Source organism: Panthera leo, chromosome B2 (genome assembly GCF_018350215.1).
Source record: "Panthera leo isolate Ple1 chromosome B2, P.leo_Ple1_pat1.1, whole genome shotgun sequence".
NCBI lineage: Eukaryota > Metazoa > Chordata > Mammalia > Carnivora > Felidae > Panthera > Panthera leo.
Window position 1 is genome coordinate 21,063,361 of NC_056683.1, and position 14,407 is coordinate 21,077,767.

Here is a 14,407-nt window from a genome sequence, read left to right on the forward strand (position 1 = left end):
GGTTTATTCCAACTACTTTACAGAGAAACAAAGAGATGAATAAAAATACACAATCTCCTAGCAAATGGTAATCGCTGTATCAAATGATTTAGGGCCATATCAACAGCTTAACAGTGCAAAACCACTATACAAACAAGCTGGCTGGAAACTCCAGTTCCCACTCACCGTTGATATTGGCACAGTCTTTTCTCAAGAACTCCAAGGCATGTGGGTGGTCATGCTCCACGGACTGGGAAACATCAATGATGTACACACCTCCGCTATGGTACCTGTGGGCCAGACACACAGGGACTTGGATGCTACTACTTTCCTGCATTCCTTGCTTAAAAAATTCTACTTTAAAAGCAAGGGAAATAACCCATAAGATGAACAAGGTGGGTAAGGATAAGAGGCCGCTTGACTAACAAGAGATGAAAACCCAGAAAATTTCCAAAGTCCTAGAAGCCTGTTAATGATCAGATGGTCAATTCTGTGACTGTGGTCACCAGAGGCAGAGAACACATCCTATACTATCACCGCATGGAAGCCAACTTTAAAACTTTAAAATTTAAAAATGACTTCTTACATTGGGATTTTATTTTTTTAAAGGACATGAAACACCACGCAGGTGGCTCCTAAAGGACAAAATGCACTCACAGCATGTTAAATTCACTGAGATCCGCGTGGACGAGTCTGGCGTCTTGATACATCCTTCTCACGAGTTGGATGACCTGCAGATACAACTCCCGAGCCTTGGATTCTGAGAGCTGGACGTTTTTCAACAGTGGCGCTGGCCTTGAATAAAAATCAAATGAACTAAGATAAAATGCCCCAGAACAAGTTTTCCTGCTTTAGACTACATTGCTACATGCACTTCTTTTTGACAACTCATCGCTGAACAGTTTGGCTCATGACAGATGTACCATTTCAATAAGCTGTCAAGAAACAAGTGCTCTTGCAGCCTACTATACAAAACATTTCTCAGAAACAGGGTGAACTTTGTTATTCTGAAGCATTTGGGGACTTAAAAAAGGTATATGCACTCATACAGTAAAAAAAAATCCTATGAAATACTTCAAGATAAAAGGAGCTATTTAAATGGGAAATATTTATACACTGTATACTTCAAAGCACTTAAAAATACCATTCTGAGCATGTAATTATTAGGCCTTCTACGTACTCACATGTCATCTTTACCAATGAAACCCATGACAAGAACATGACTTCTTAGCAGGATAGGTTCTGGGCATGGAATCTGTGCGGTGTTTAGCCTGTGATATTCAAACAGGTAAAAGGACGAGTGAGAAGGTGACACAGCATCTAAAGCAAATTATAATGGCTACAGAAGATTAGTATCACTGTTAGGAGGCAGCGCCAGCATGTTTCAACTGTATTATTGTTTGTCATAAACTCTAGGGCCCCAGTGATTTTTAGGTGACACCATGATGTACGACCAAGAATGACACGACACTGGCAATTCAACTACTCACAGTCTCTAACACTCGGTCCCATTCCAGAGATGTTAACCTGTCAAATGTACATCTCAGAATTGATGAGATACAGCAGGTATGTCTTTTCAGCTGACTAGCTAAACAATGATTAATAAAAACAGTTGGACTCAGGGTGCCTGGCTGGCTCAGTTGGTACAGCATGCGATTCTCGATCTCAGGGTCATGAGTTTGAGCCCCATGTTGGGCACAGAGTCTACTTACAAAATAAAACAAAACAAAACAAAACAAAACAAAACAAAACAAAACAAAACACGGTTGAACTCATACCTAACATCTAGCTAGCTAACTGAACACAGGAAGATTTCAGAAGGACTTTCAAAATAAGGATTTAATACTAAAGTATCCAATGTATGTTACCTCTGTATGGCACATACAAAGTTAAAAGTTATTTGAAAGAGAAAAAAATACTTCAAATTTTTTGAAAACCTTCATCTCAGCTAAGCAAGTTGCCTTCACTTGATATAAAAGGATCAGTACAAAGAATAATACATAAACATGTCCAAAACTGGAAAGAAAGAGGAGGGGTGCCTGCGTGGCTCGGTTGGATAAGCATCCGACTTCAACTCAGGTCATGACCTCGTGGTTTGTGAGTTTGAGCCCCGTGTCGGGCTCTGTGCTGATAGCTCAGAGCCTGGAGCCTGCTTCAGATTCTGTCTCTCCCTCTTTCTCTGTCCCTCCCTTGTTTAGGCTCTCTCTGTCTCTCTCGCAAAAATAAATAAACATTAAAAATTGTTTTAAAAACAACTGGATAGAAATAAGAAAAAGAAACTATAATAGAGTTTAGGACCTAGCAAAACTGTCTAAACTCCAATACCTATGACAAAATAACCCATCAGTCTCAGCACCAGATTGTGTTACTTCCCTGTTTAAAATCTTGCAACAGCCACTCTGGAAAATAGTATGGAGCTTCCTCAAAAAAGTAAAAATAGAACTACCCTACGACCCAGCAATTGCACTACTAGGTATTTATCCAAAGGATTAAAAAAAAAATGATTTGAAGGGGTACACGTACTCCAATGTTTACAGCAGCACTATCAACAATAGCCAAATTATGCAAAGAGCCCAAATGTCCATGAACAGATGAATGGATAAAGATATGATATATATAAAATGGAATACTACTCAGTGATGAAAAAGAATGAAATCTTGCCATTTGCAACAACGTGGATGGAACTAGAGTGTATTATGCTAAGCGAAATGAATCAGGCAGAGGAAGACAAATATATGATTTCATTCACATGTGAAATTTTAGAAACACAACAGATAAATATAGGGGAAGGGAAGGAAAAATAAGATAAAAACAGACAGATAAACCATAAGATTCTTAAATACAGAGAACAAACTGAGGGTTGCCGGAGGGCACTGGGTGGGTGGATGGAGCCAAATGGGCAATGGGTATTAAGGGGGGCACTTGGGGTGAGCACTGGGTGTCACATGTAAGTGATGAATCACTGATTCTACTCCTGAAACTAATACTACGTTATACGTTAACTAACTTGAATTTACATAAATAAATTAGGGGTGCTTGGGTGGCTCAGTCGGTTAAGCAACTGACTTCAGCTCACATCATGATCTCATGGTTTGTGAATTCAAGCCCCACATTGGGCTCTCTGCTGTCAGCATAGAGCCTGCTTCAGATCAATCCTCTGTCTCCCTGTCTCTCTGCCTCTCCCCACTTGTGCTCTCTCTCAAAAATAAACATTAAAAAAATAAATAAATAAATAAAATAAAGTCCTGCAACAGCCCCCTATCATCCTCCGTATAAATTCTAAATGCTTTCACATGGTTACCAAGGTGCTTCAAACGACTCACCCTTGCTGAATAAATGTAAATTTTTCTATAATGGATTCTCAAAACAGAGAAGATAAGGTAGTTTCTATTTGCCCAGAAATTGGTTTCTTTTGCATACCTCAGATCTAACACAACTGAACAGCACTATGAGTCCCCACCTTTACACAGAACCACACTGGGATTTGTCAGCAAGAAGGAGCTGGGGCCAGTATGCCTGGCACAGCACAGACACCCGCCCTCGAGAGTCACCTGATTAAGTTCCTCATTTCTTTTTCTGCCCAAGTTTTCACCATCTTTCTGGGGTTTCCTTTACAATAGCCATGACGAAATCTTGAACAAGAAAAACACTTGTTATTGTAATCGTTCTATTATTCTAGTTTTTATTTTTTTAGGATATAGAAATCAGGCCACTGGAAAAAGAATCTGAGCTCACTCACCTGAACTCCCCGCTTACATACTTATCCCGATCTTTGAACACCAAAATAGAAGTTTTGTAAATTTTGATTGCTCTGCTGTCTCCATTTGCTGTGCTAGCATGGTACACATTAGCCTATTTTGCATCAAAAACAAAATAAGTTTGTATAAAATAACAAAAGTATTTTAATTTTCAACTGTTTGATTCTATCCTCAAAAGTCAAAAAAACAAAGTCAAGTGAACTGAAGTAGCATGTAGAAGAAACATCATCTTTTGAATACATCAATTAAAATATGAAACATCATACCAAAAGGTACAGTAAGTAGATTTACATATAAGATCCAATTTATAATTAAGCATGAAGCAGTTTCAAACATCTTTGCATCTCAAGTATGTGAAAAATATTTCAAGACATTCTTACATCTCATGATTTATAAACTGAATTTTACTGAGGGCTGCTTCCCATAGAATGAGTTGCTAATTTACAAATGCCATGTCTGTCTGTCTCCATATCCACGTACAAAGAAAAACTGAGAAAGAGATTTGCTTATCCACAGAAACTAGACTATAAGCCCCTCCTCCCATAATAACTATGTGGCAAGGACTGGGGCCTGCAGTAATCTGACCACCTATGCCTACCCTGGGCACTACCTGGACTCAGTGATCCAGTACAGCAACGATAGTGAAAAGGCCGATTTATGTGCACAACTTCCTACGTAGCCATAAATATTAATAAAGCTGTTTTTACAAACACTAATTAAACTATCCTGACTTGTGCATGCTTTTTTTTTCTTTTCTTTTAAAGGCACCATTTATTTACTACGTGCCTTAGTTTCATTTGGTATCTGAAATAAGAAAACTAACATGAAAACATTCAGGCATCCAAAGAAAAGCTCACTTCTTTTCCCGTGCTAATGCAGCCATTTATCTCTGATATGATTCCTCTAGTCAACATCTTGAATAGTATCATTCGTGTTCTAGGATCCAACACCTAAAAAAATGCAAAAAATAGAAAGTTCAGAAAGATAGTATCAAGTATTTCTCATTGAAGCACCTGACCATTAATAAACTGAAGAGCTTAAATACTATGCTATTCTGGCTGACTGACAGTCTCAATTGTGGTGTTTTTATTTATTCTGATTTTTAGTAAATAAAATACGACACGAAGGCCAAAGGAACAAGAGACAAACCAACAAGTTCGTTCAGACACAGAAGTCAAAGTCTACCAAGTTCAACAGAAGCAGAAATGGACTCTAGATTGATATTAGCTAATAGAATATATAATGCAAGCTGCATAGCAGTTTCACATTTTCTAGTCACACTAAAAGCAGCAAAAAGTAGCAGGTAAAATTAATTTTGATATACTTTATTTAATGCAATCTATCTAAAACACTATCAATTTCAACATGTAATCAATATAAAAAGTTATCAGTAAGAGATTTAACATTTTTTTTTTACACCAAGTCTTCAAAATCTGGTTTATGTTTATAGCACATGTCAATCCAGACTAGCTACGTTTCAAGTGTTCAGTGGTCACTGTACTGGATTTGCAACTTTAAACTGGGGTCAGCACCCTACAGCACAGAAGTCAAATCCAGGCCACGGCTTTTTTTTCTGCAGCCTGCAAGCTAGGAATGGTCTTTACATTTTAAAAGTTGCTTAAAAAAAAAAAAAAAATTGTGAGCCACAGTGCTTGAAATATTTATTATTTAACTCCTTATTTATTATTAAAAAAAAAATTTTAATGTTTACTTTTGAGAGAGAGAGCGTGAGCAGGGGAGGGGCAGAGAGGGAGGGAGACACAGAATCTGAAGCAGGCTCCAGGCTCTAAGCTGTCAGCACAGAGCCCGATGGGGGACCCATGGACCATGAGATCATGACCTGAGTAGAAGTCGGACACATAACCAACTGAGCCACCCAGGCACCCCATTTATTTTTTATTTGAGAGAGAGAGAGCAAGAACACGCGCACACACGAGTGGGTGGTTGGGGAGGGATGGGACAAGGGAGGTGAGGGAGAGAGAGAATCTCAAGCAGGATCTGCACTGAGTATGGAGCATGACCAATGTGGGCATAACCTGAGCTGAAATCAAGAGTTGGATGCTCAACCAAGCCACCCAGGCGCCCCTATTATTTAACCCTTTAAAGAAAGAGTCTGTGCACCTCTGCTATAGATGAGTAAATCAGGGAAAGGGTCTCTTTCAAAGTTAGAGCAATCAATCTTGAGTAAAAAGGATCCCAAAGTCCTCTTTAACAGAAAGCAAGGAATTTAAAGCCTGGTCTCATCCATGCCTGAACTCAACCAGCCAGATATTTACATGCAATTTCAAGGGACACTCACAGCAGCCCCTCCAGCTCCACAGAGAGAGACAGTGTGAAGTGGCCAAATCTAACTATACTTTAGGGTCTATCCTTCAGTGATGCAGCCACAGTCATACCAGAAACCTAGGGTTAATAAAAACAAAACAACCCTGGAAAGACTACAGGACAAAAAGCCAAACTGCAACTATGGCAACTAGAGAGGAATGAAAGGGAATTGGGCTAACGGGCCCTAACTGACATTCCCACTTCACTGCACAGGTCAGCAGAGGGAAGCGGCGCGCTGAGAATCCAGGCACACACCTGTGTGGCTGCAAAACTGGGAGGAAGCCAAGGCAGGGGTGTAGGAGGAGCAACGTACCAAAATGGCTTAAAAACAAAATAGGGAAGAGAAACAGGAGAATGGAATAAACTTTACAAATACATATTTAAAAAGACAGCTTAAGACCAAGATATACATTGTTAATTCAAAATTAATTTTGAAAAAGGGGGAAAAAAGGATTTCTTGCCTTTGTTATTTTAGGGTGTTTGAAAATTATGGCTGCCTCACTTCTCTCAGCTGGACTATACGCTTTGTTTCCAACCACACACACACAAAATAAATGAGAGGACAAGGAAGACACAGATCTCAGACCCACTCCTGCCCAACTACAGGTGGAATTCTTCAACTGCACAAATGGTTCTGGAGCTCAGGTTGGGTGTTACTCTGCTGGGGACTGAGGTGGCTAGTAGCAGGGGGTTCACATCTTGTATCAAGGATCTGGGGATCACAGGGGCTACTATTCCAAAATGTTTGTGCCTCTGTGTAGGGGTGAGAAGGGTGGTAGATAGCAGTAACAATGTTCTGACCCTTTTTACCACCTTCACGTCAAAAATCGGAGCCAATGCTAACTTCCAATTCACAACTCTCTACATATGGGAAAATTAGGAAAAATTTCCCCCATTCTTGAACAGAAAGAATAAAACCAGCATAATGTCTAAACCAAGTAAGGGATTTCTAGTGAAAATCTGAAGGCATTGCCCTATCCCTTCACTTTGTGACAGGTACCTTCTAATAAAGCTCACAAAATTCCTGCACATCTTAAGACAAAAGATTTCTGGACTTCCAGTAAATTCTGCATCCTCATAGAAGATGAAAACACCGCATGGTGGCCACAGAGGGGGGCATGACTCTAAGTTATCTATTATCAATAAAACAAAATGTAGACTTTTTTTTTTTTAACGTTTATTTATTTTTGAGACAGAGAGAGAGCATGAACGGGGGAGAGTCAGAGAGAGAGGGAGACACAGAATCTGAAACAGGCTCCAGGCTCTGAGCGGTCAGCACAGAGCCTGACGCAGGGCTCGAACTCACAGACCACAAGATCATGACCTGAGCCGAAGTCGGACGCTTAACCGACTGAGCCACCCAGGCGCCCCTCAAAATGTAGACTTCTAAACTCAAAACTAGAAGGAGTAATTTTAGGTAACATTAGCATTAAGCAAGAAGAATGAATGCAAACTATAATCCCAAGAGAAAAGAAGTGCTAATTTAAAATGAGAACTTAAAATGCTAACTTAAAATGAAAGCATATTTAAATTGTACCTGTTCCACAGTTGCTCTGTCTGCCTTATCTTTGATGCGATACCTAACCAAAACCAAAAAAGAATGTGACATTCAAAATTCAGAAGCCAAAATAAAAAGTTCGAAATGTATCTCATCCCATAAAATTCCTAAGTAGGTACTTTCTTTAATAACCCATTTCATAATCTCATTGTAGTTTCATTGCTCAGTGTTGCTTCCTTTGTGTCCCCTTAATCATTAGTTCAGTTCCCTAGAGCAAAAGGAGCACATCTGCAGTAAGAAAAAATCATTCTATCCATATTTCAGAAGGATTAGATAAAGAGAGCAGCCGGGGTAAGGTGAACCATGCTGCAAAAAAGGAAACATCGGGTCTGTTAATATTGTCTTTCAATCTTTAATGATTCTATTAATCTAATGTGAGATTTAAAGTCATTTATATCACCTTCTCTTTAGAGTCCCTTTCTACAAAGACACGGGTTTTTGTCATCTAAAGACAGTTCTTGAGTTCTGCATTAAAATGCAGAGTCTGACTGGCTTCAGCTCAGACACTGATTCTATTAGCACACTAACCTCAACTCAAAGATTCAAACACAAAGATTCAGACACTTCTATGAAATAACAGATGACTATGGCAGTTCTCAAAAGGCTGGTATCTCTTGGGGATAGCAATAAACCAGAAGAAAAGTGATTTTTAGTCAGAAGAAAGTTGGTTTTTAAGTTCGGTTCTAACACTGCTAGTTGTATAAACTTAATGTCATTTTCTACAATATGTCAATGCCCTAGTGTTTTTAGCATATAGAAGTTAGCTTGCACTTAAACAACTGGTTTTGAGAAGAATAAATAGAAATTATTCTTATTAGATCACTATTTAATTTTAAATCTTCCCTTACATTTTTTAAAATATTTCATGGAGGGGTGCCTCGGTGGCTCAGTTGGTCGTGAGTTCAAGCTCCACACTGGGCGTGGAGCCTACTTAAAAAAATTTAAAAATAATAAAATAAAAATTTAAAAACATTTCATGGAAGGGAAAAATTTTTAATAAGTTTTTAAAAGGAAGCATTTTTACATTTTAACACTTCAGTTTAAACTGGAATCTACATTTTAGTTTACCATTACCCTCCCAAGAGCACATTGTGAATTTCACAAGATTATAGTTTGACTACACATTTAAAACTCACTTAATATTCTCAACTTACTAAGGAAAGGACACCCTCATTTAAGCTAAAAAGAAAAAGAAAATAACTGGTTTAATCATATAAAGAAATATCCTTTCCAAAAGAATTATAACCAAGATGCTCATTTGTCTAGAATTAGTCCCTATCCGCCATGTTTTATAGTTAAAATATTACTTACATATCTGCTTCCTTTTGTCTAGACTTTTCGGTGACTTTATTTATGACAGAATCAGTAACATTTAGCTTATCTAAAAATTAAAAAATCCACAATGTAAACAACCGTTAAGACAAAAAGACAACATTTTGAATAGAATACTTTTTCCTTCTTCCTCCTCTATTTTCCAAATATTTTGTTACATATAGAATATCTTTTATTGATGAAAAACTATTAATGTTTTTAGATGTTGAGCATGAAGTTGTGTCTCCTTAGTGACAAGTGTTGTCACTGTCATCAACACAGCTCTAATTTGAGCCACAGAAACCCAGATCGAGGAATCTCCCCAAAATCCTTTACCTGCATATGCTGAATTTCAGACACTTGTTAATACTTTATACGGCTAATTTGGGAATATAAACTGCCCGAATTCCAAGTTTAACTCTAAAAACTACAGTTTCATTTCAAGTTATAGGTCAGTGATAGGATATGAGAGACACTGTGCTAGGTTTATAATGAATCAACTTCCATAAGACAAAGATGATCCTGCATTTTTTAAGAGGTGGTGGTTCAAATCAACATTCTGATTCCTTGCATTCAACAGCTCACTAAATGATTAATGCGTACATAAAAAGTGTCTAGTAAAACAAAACGTATTTATATTCAATATTCTAGTACAGTTGATACTTGAACAACATGTGTTTGAATTATGCAGATCTACTTATATATGGATTTTTCACAGTAGTGTACTGTACATGTATTTATGACTTAACATTTTCATTTTCTTTTATCTAGTTTCTTTTATCGTAAGAACTTAGTATATAACATACATAACATATAAAATGTGTTTATCAACTGTCTATGTGATCAGCGAGGCTTTTGGTCAACAGTGGGCTACTGGTAGTTAAGTTTTGAGGGAGTCAGAAGTTACACGTGGATTTTCAACTGCATGGAGTCAGCATCCCAACCCCCAAGTTCAACGGTCAACATATTTTCAACGTTCTAGTCTGAGACAATGCTACTTTAATACAAAACAGACGAAAACTTGAACAGATATGTGTAAATTTTTTTACAGCAGAGGAGCAAACAGAGCTAAAAAAGCAGAAGCTGAAGTCTCTTCCTAAAGCCAGGTCTTTAAATACTGAGTTTTTATCTTCTCTAAACATTATTATTATTCAGCCAGTAACACTGAACACACTCATTTCTTGAGCTAACAAAATTTATGACACTTCATGGCTTCTGAATAACTTCCTCGTAGCCCAAATATATTTTATGAACTCACCTAGATTAATTTTATTCTCAAATTTCCGTAAGACCTTGTCTGCTGGAGTAGATATTTTGGCCAAATTGTAGGTGGAAGTCTGCTGATTTGCCTAGAAGAAATAAGTTCCAGAGTTGAAGGCACTAGTTATAAATACAGACCTAAGGTTAGTTATTACATGTCTTTCTCCTTAGCTAACAGTTAACTATCAGAGCATCAATACTTGAAGGAGTACCCTAAGAAAAGGTTAAGAATCAATCATATTTGCTCAAGAAATTTTTTAAAAAGACATTTGAAATAGGACAAAGTTACTGGCTAAAATGAAGAGTCTGTATAATCTGTATTTTTTAACCTCCCTACAATGTATTCCTCATTATTATAAATAACAAATTGTAATTAAATGCATTTTTTTAATTCAACTGTTAATAGATTTAGAATTTGACAATGTTCATTTACCTCCAAAACGTATAATGAATGGCTAAGGCCAACATTAAACTCGTTCTAAGAATTTCATTTTGGGCCTATTGTCTCAAGAAAGGGAAAGATCAGGCATGAGGCTTACCACTTACACTGGCGCTATACACAAACTAAAATAATAACAAAAAGAAAGAACCCTTATTCAAAGGGAGTATAGTACAGATAAAAAGGGCTCGTAACAATGACTGATTTACTCCACGTATCTCAGCTTACAAGTGTGAGGCTGACTGCATAGACCTATGCTGTCTGTATAGACCTATTTAAAGTTTTCTACCAGATATAACTTTAAAAACATTTCTAAGTACAGATTCACAGTAGAAAACACAGGTAAAATTTTAATCATCTACATTCCCAGCACCCAAAGATAATAGTTAACATTTAAGCATATACACTTGCCTTTTATTCTATCTTTATTAAAAGAGAATAAACTCTGTATTAAAATAGCTCAACGTCTCACCAAAACAGACAAGTGTGAAATTCATCTGGTTGTTTTTAAAATGCACTCATTCTTATCCACAATATAGCAATCTTAATATTCAAAGAAATACTGTTGGTTTTTTCCCCCTCCATCTCTTTCAGAAATCTTTATGCTTTAGTAAAATGTACCATGTTAATCCTAAGGCTCTGCAAAATCCTGAAACAGAGTACTTCCAGTTGAGAAGCAGGCTCTACAGTCTGATAACTTGTGCCTGGTACACAGTAGGTGATGGCAGATTCATGTCATTAATATAGTTTTTCACTGCAATGTATTTTACGGCTGCATAATATCCCATTGTGTGAAATCAGTCCCACAACAAATTTAGTCAAGCTTGTTTCCAGTGTTTCTCTATAAACAATGCTGGAGAATCATTCTCATAACACCATTCTTGGCACAATCTTAAAAGAATTGCTGAATCAAAGCATTTATTTTATGTTTTAAAAGCTTTTATCACATACCAGTTTATCCTCTAAATAAGTACTTATTTACTCAATCAGCAATTATAGATTTTGCATCTTGGTCAGTTTCATAAGTGAAAAAACAGCATTTCTACATATTTAATCTGCATTTTTTAATTATTAAGGAAGCTGAACTTTCTCTCCATGTTTCCTAACCATTTGTAGTGAACTGCCTATTTGCATCTTTTCCCATGCAGACTTTAAAGCTCCTAATCTTACCATAATTTAAATAGTTTTTAAAATGTACTGACTATGAAAAGAACCTACATCCAGGAAATTATCAGAAATACAAAAAGGATGAAGAACAAAACCCGTTAAAGGTTGGGGCTACAGGGCAACATAACCTGAGGGAAATCTTCCAATTCAAGTCAAGAACAACAAAAAGTCCTTTGAAAAAAGAAGACATAAATAACATAAAGATGTATACAATCATTTGTAAAATACCTGTGGGTTACTCCTTGCATTTGAGGTACAACCTTTGGTGAGTTTTCCAACTCCATCATCCCAATCCCAGTCGTCATCATCATACTCCTCCTCCTCTTCCTCCTCCTCCTCCTTCTCTTCCATATCACCTCCACCCATCTTCTCAGGCACATTCTTCTGCAGATCTTCAAACAGAATATCTTCCTCTCTGATGGTCCTCAGGTCAATGTTTTCACTAGAAATAACAATGTGCAGCATGTTTCCACATAACTCTAATTGGATTTATACATGCAGCTATTTGTGATATAACAGACTAAATTTATACCAATAAATCTAAAAGTTTTCCTCTCAACGTTATCTCCCAATAAACTCAAACTTAATACCAGGTTCTGTTTTTCAAAGTGGCATTCCCATTGTTTGCTTATTCTCCAGGTCCTACTAAAGAAGAGGTACATCAGATGTTAAACCACTTCGGCCTTAATGAAGTCAGGATTTACATTGTCATTTTCTCTGCTGAATGAATGCACTCTGACCAGTACACCAGACCCAATTCCAGGAAAACCATTCACAGATATGTCTTAAGAGTCAGCTGGGGGAAAGCTTTCTGACAAAATTTGGGACTAAGCCTAAAGCAGCCTTACCTTGAACTCAATACCACTCCAACAAAAGAAGCTATATCAAGATTTGTGCTACATAAAGAACTTCAAATCACCCCTATTCATAAAGGGAAGGAATGGTGAACATAAGCACCACAAATGAGTGGTGTAATTCAGAGCAGTCTGGGTGTAATTCAGTAAGAGAAGTGGTGATTGTCAAACCCAGAGATCAGGCCCAGAGTAAATGGAGCACAACCAATAGGGTGTTTTTCTGCCATGTGAAAATTCAGAGCCAGTGCTACCAGATCTTAGTTTTTCAAGAGAAGCCAGAAGTGTGGACTTTTAAATCTCCCACTTAACTGGTACATTTAATTTTAACCAAACACTGTGCATACCAAACAAAATATGTCTGCAGGTCAGATTCAACAGAGGTCCCACCAGTTTTGACCACTCATGTAGAGAACAAACACAGGAACCACATAGAACCCTGATAATGTGAACTACCAGCTTAAAAATGGTCAGACAAGAGTTCAGTAAATTCAGGTGATCAATCCTGATTATTAATTAGCCACAGCTCAAAGGGTTCCAAATCTCCATGGACATGGGTGGGAAGAGAATAATCATCAAACACCTGCTATTTACTACGATTTTGTAAACAAAATCCTTAATTTGATCCTTTAATTGCCAACAATCTACAATGGCACATTAAAGTTATACCTCATTTGTTTGTTGTTTTTTTTTTAATTTTTTTTTAATGTTTCTTTATTTTTGAGACAGAGAGACAGAGCATGAACAGGGGAGGGTCAGAGAGAGAGGAAGACACAGAATCTGAAACAGGCTCCGGGCTCCGAGCTGTCAGCACAGAGCCCGACGTGGGGCTCGAACTCACAGACTGCAAGATCATGACCTGAGCTGAAGTCGGACGCTCAACCGACTGAGCCACCCAGGCGCCCCAAAGTTATACTTCATTTGTACCAGAACTTCTCAACCTTGGCTGGACAATTCTTTGTGGTGGGAGGTCGTTTTCTGCCTTGTAGGATTTTAGCAGCATCTTTGGCTTCTACCTACCCAATACATTATGCTCTCCCCCCACCTCCCAGTGGAGTGGACCCTGGAGTGTGGCAGGGTCACAAAGTCCACTGGCTTATCTTCACAATATCCAGTGATGGATGGTAAACCAGTGTATACCCATTACTGCCAACTATTTACCAGCCACACTGGGCTGTTTCTTCTTCCTACTTCTTCCCTAAAGACTTTTATATGGTTATCTGGAAACATAAACCTGGAATGCATCTGAAATAAAATCTTCTTGTTTCTCTAAATCTTATGTAACCTTTCAGTATTAGATTATCATCATTTGGTCAGGAAAGTCTCCCATCTTCTTCACTCCTTTTTCCTTTGTACTACTTACCCAATTCTAATACAAATAATTTGTCCAATTATTTAATGTTTCTCCTCCTATCATGTAAGCTCTGTGTCAATCAGGGTGGTGTTTACAATGTATCCCTACCCACTAACACTAGACCTGGCACACAGAAAATGATCAACATATTTTTACTGGAAAAAAAAAAATCCCCAAATGACTACTAAAATCTACATGCAATGAATCTTTACTGTGAATATAAAGTAAAAAATGTTTTCTTGGAATTCCAAAGGAACTCTTATGTTTCATGTAGGAGTTATCCTGAAATCCTTTTGCCTCACATCCCACAGCCAATCTACCACCAAACCTTGTCACTTCTACCTCCAAAACATATCCCGTGACCCTATCTCTAGCTCCCCTCATGTTTGAACTGAATTACTTTAT

The 14,407-nt window shown here is 37.6% G+C and overlaps 1 protein-coding gene across 2 annotated transcripts in view; it reads right to left on the minus strand.

The window, feature by feature from the left end:
• RIOK1 (RIO kinase 1) overlaps positions 1-14,407 on the minus strand; it is a 29,866-nt gene that overhangs the window by 14,359 nt on the left and 1,100 nt on the right. For both annotated transcript variants that reach the window (XM_042937970.1, XM_042937972.1), the window contains exons 2-11: positions 12,026-12,239; positions 10,190-10,280; positions 8,932-9,001; positions 7,600-7,642; positions 4,595-4,687; positions 3,719-3,831; positions 3,531-3,611; positions 1,164-1,250; positions 637-774; positions 166-269 (exon numbers count right to left, since the gene is read on the minus strand). In XM_042937970.1, coding sequence (XP_042793904.1) covers positions 166-269; positions 637-774; positions 1,164-1,250; positions 3,531-3,611; positions 3,719-3,831; positions 4,595-4,687; positions 7,600-7,642; positions 8,932-9,001; positions 10,190-10,280; positions 12,026-12,239 — 1,034 coding nt within the window. The remainder of the gene's footprint in view (positions 1-165; positions 270-636; positions 775-1,163; positions 1,251-3,530; positions 3,612-3,718; positions 3,832-4,594; positions 4,688-7,599; positions 7,643-8,931; positions 9,002-10,189; positions 10,281-12,025; positions 12,240-14,407) is intronic.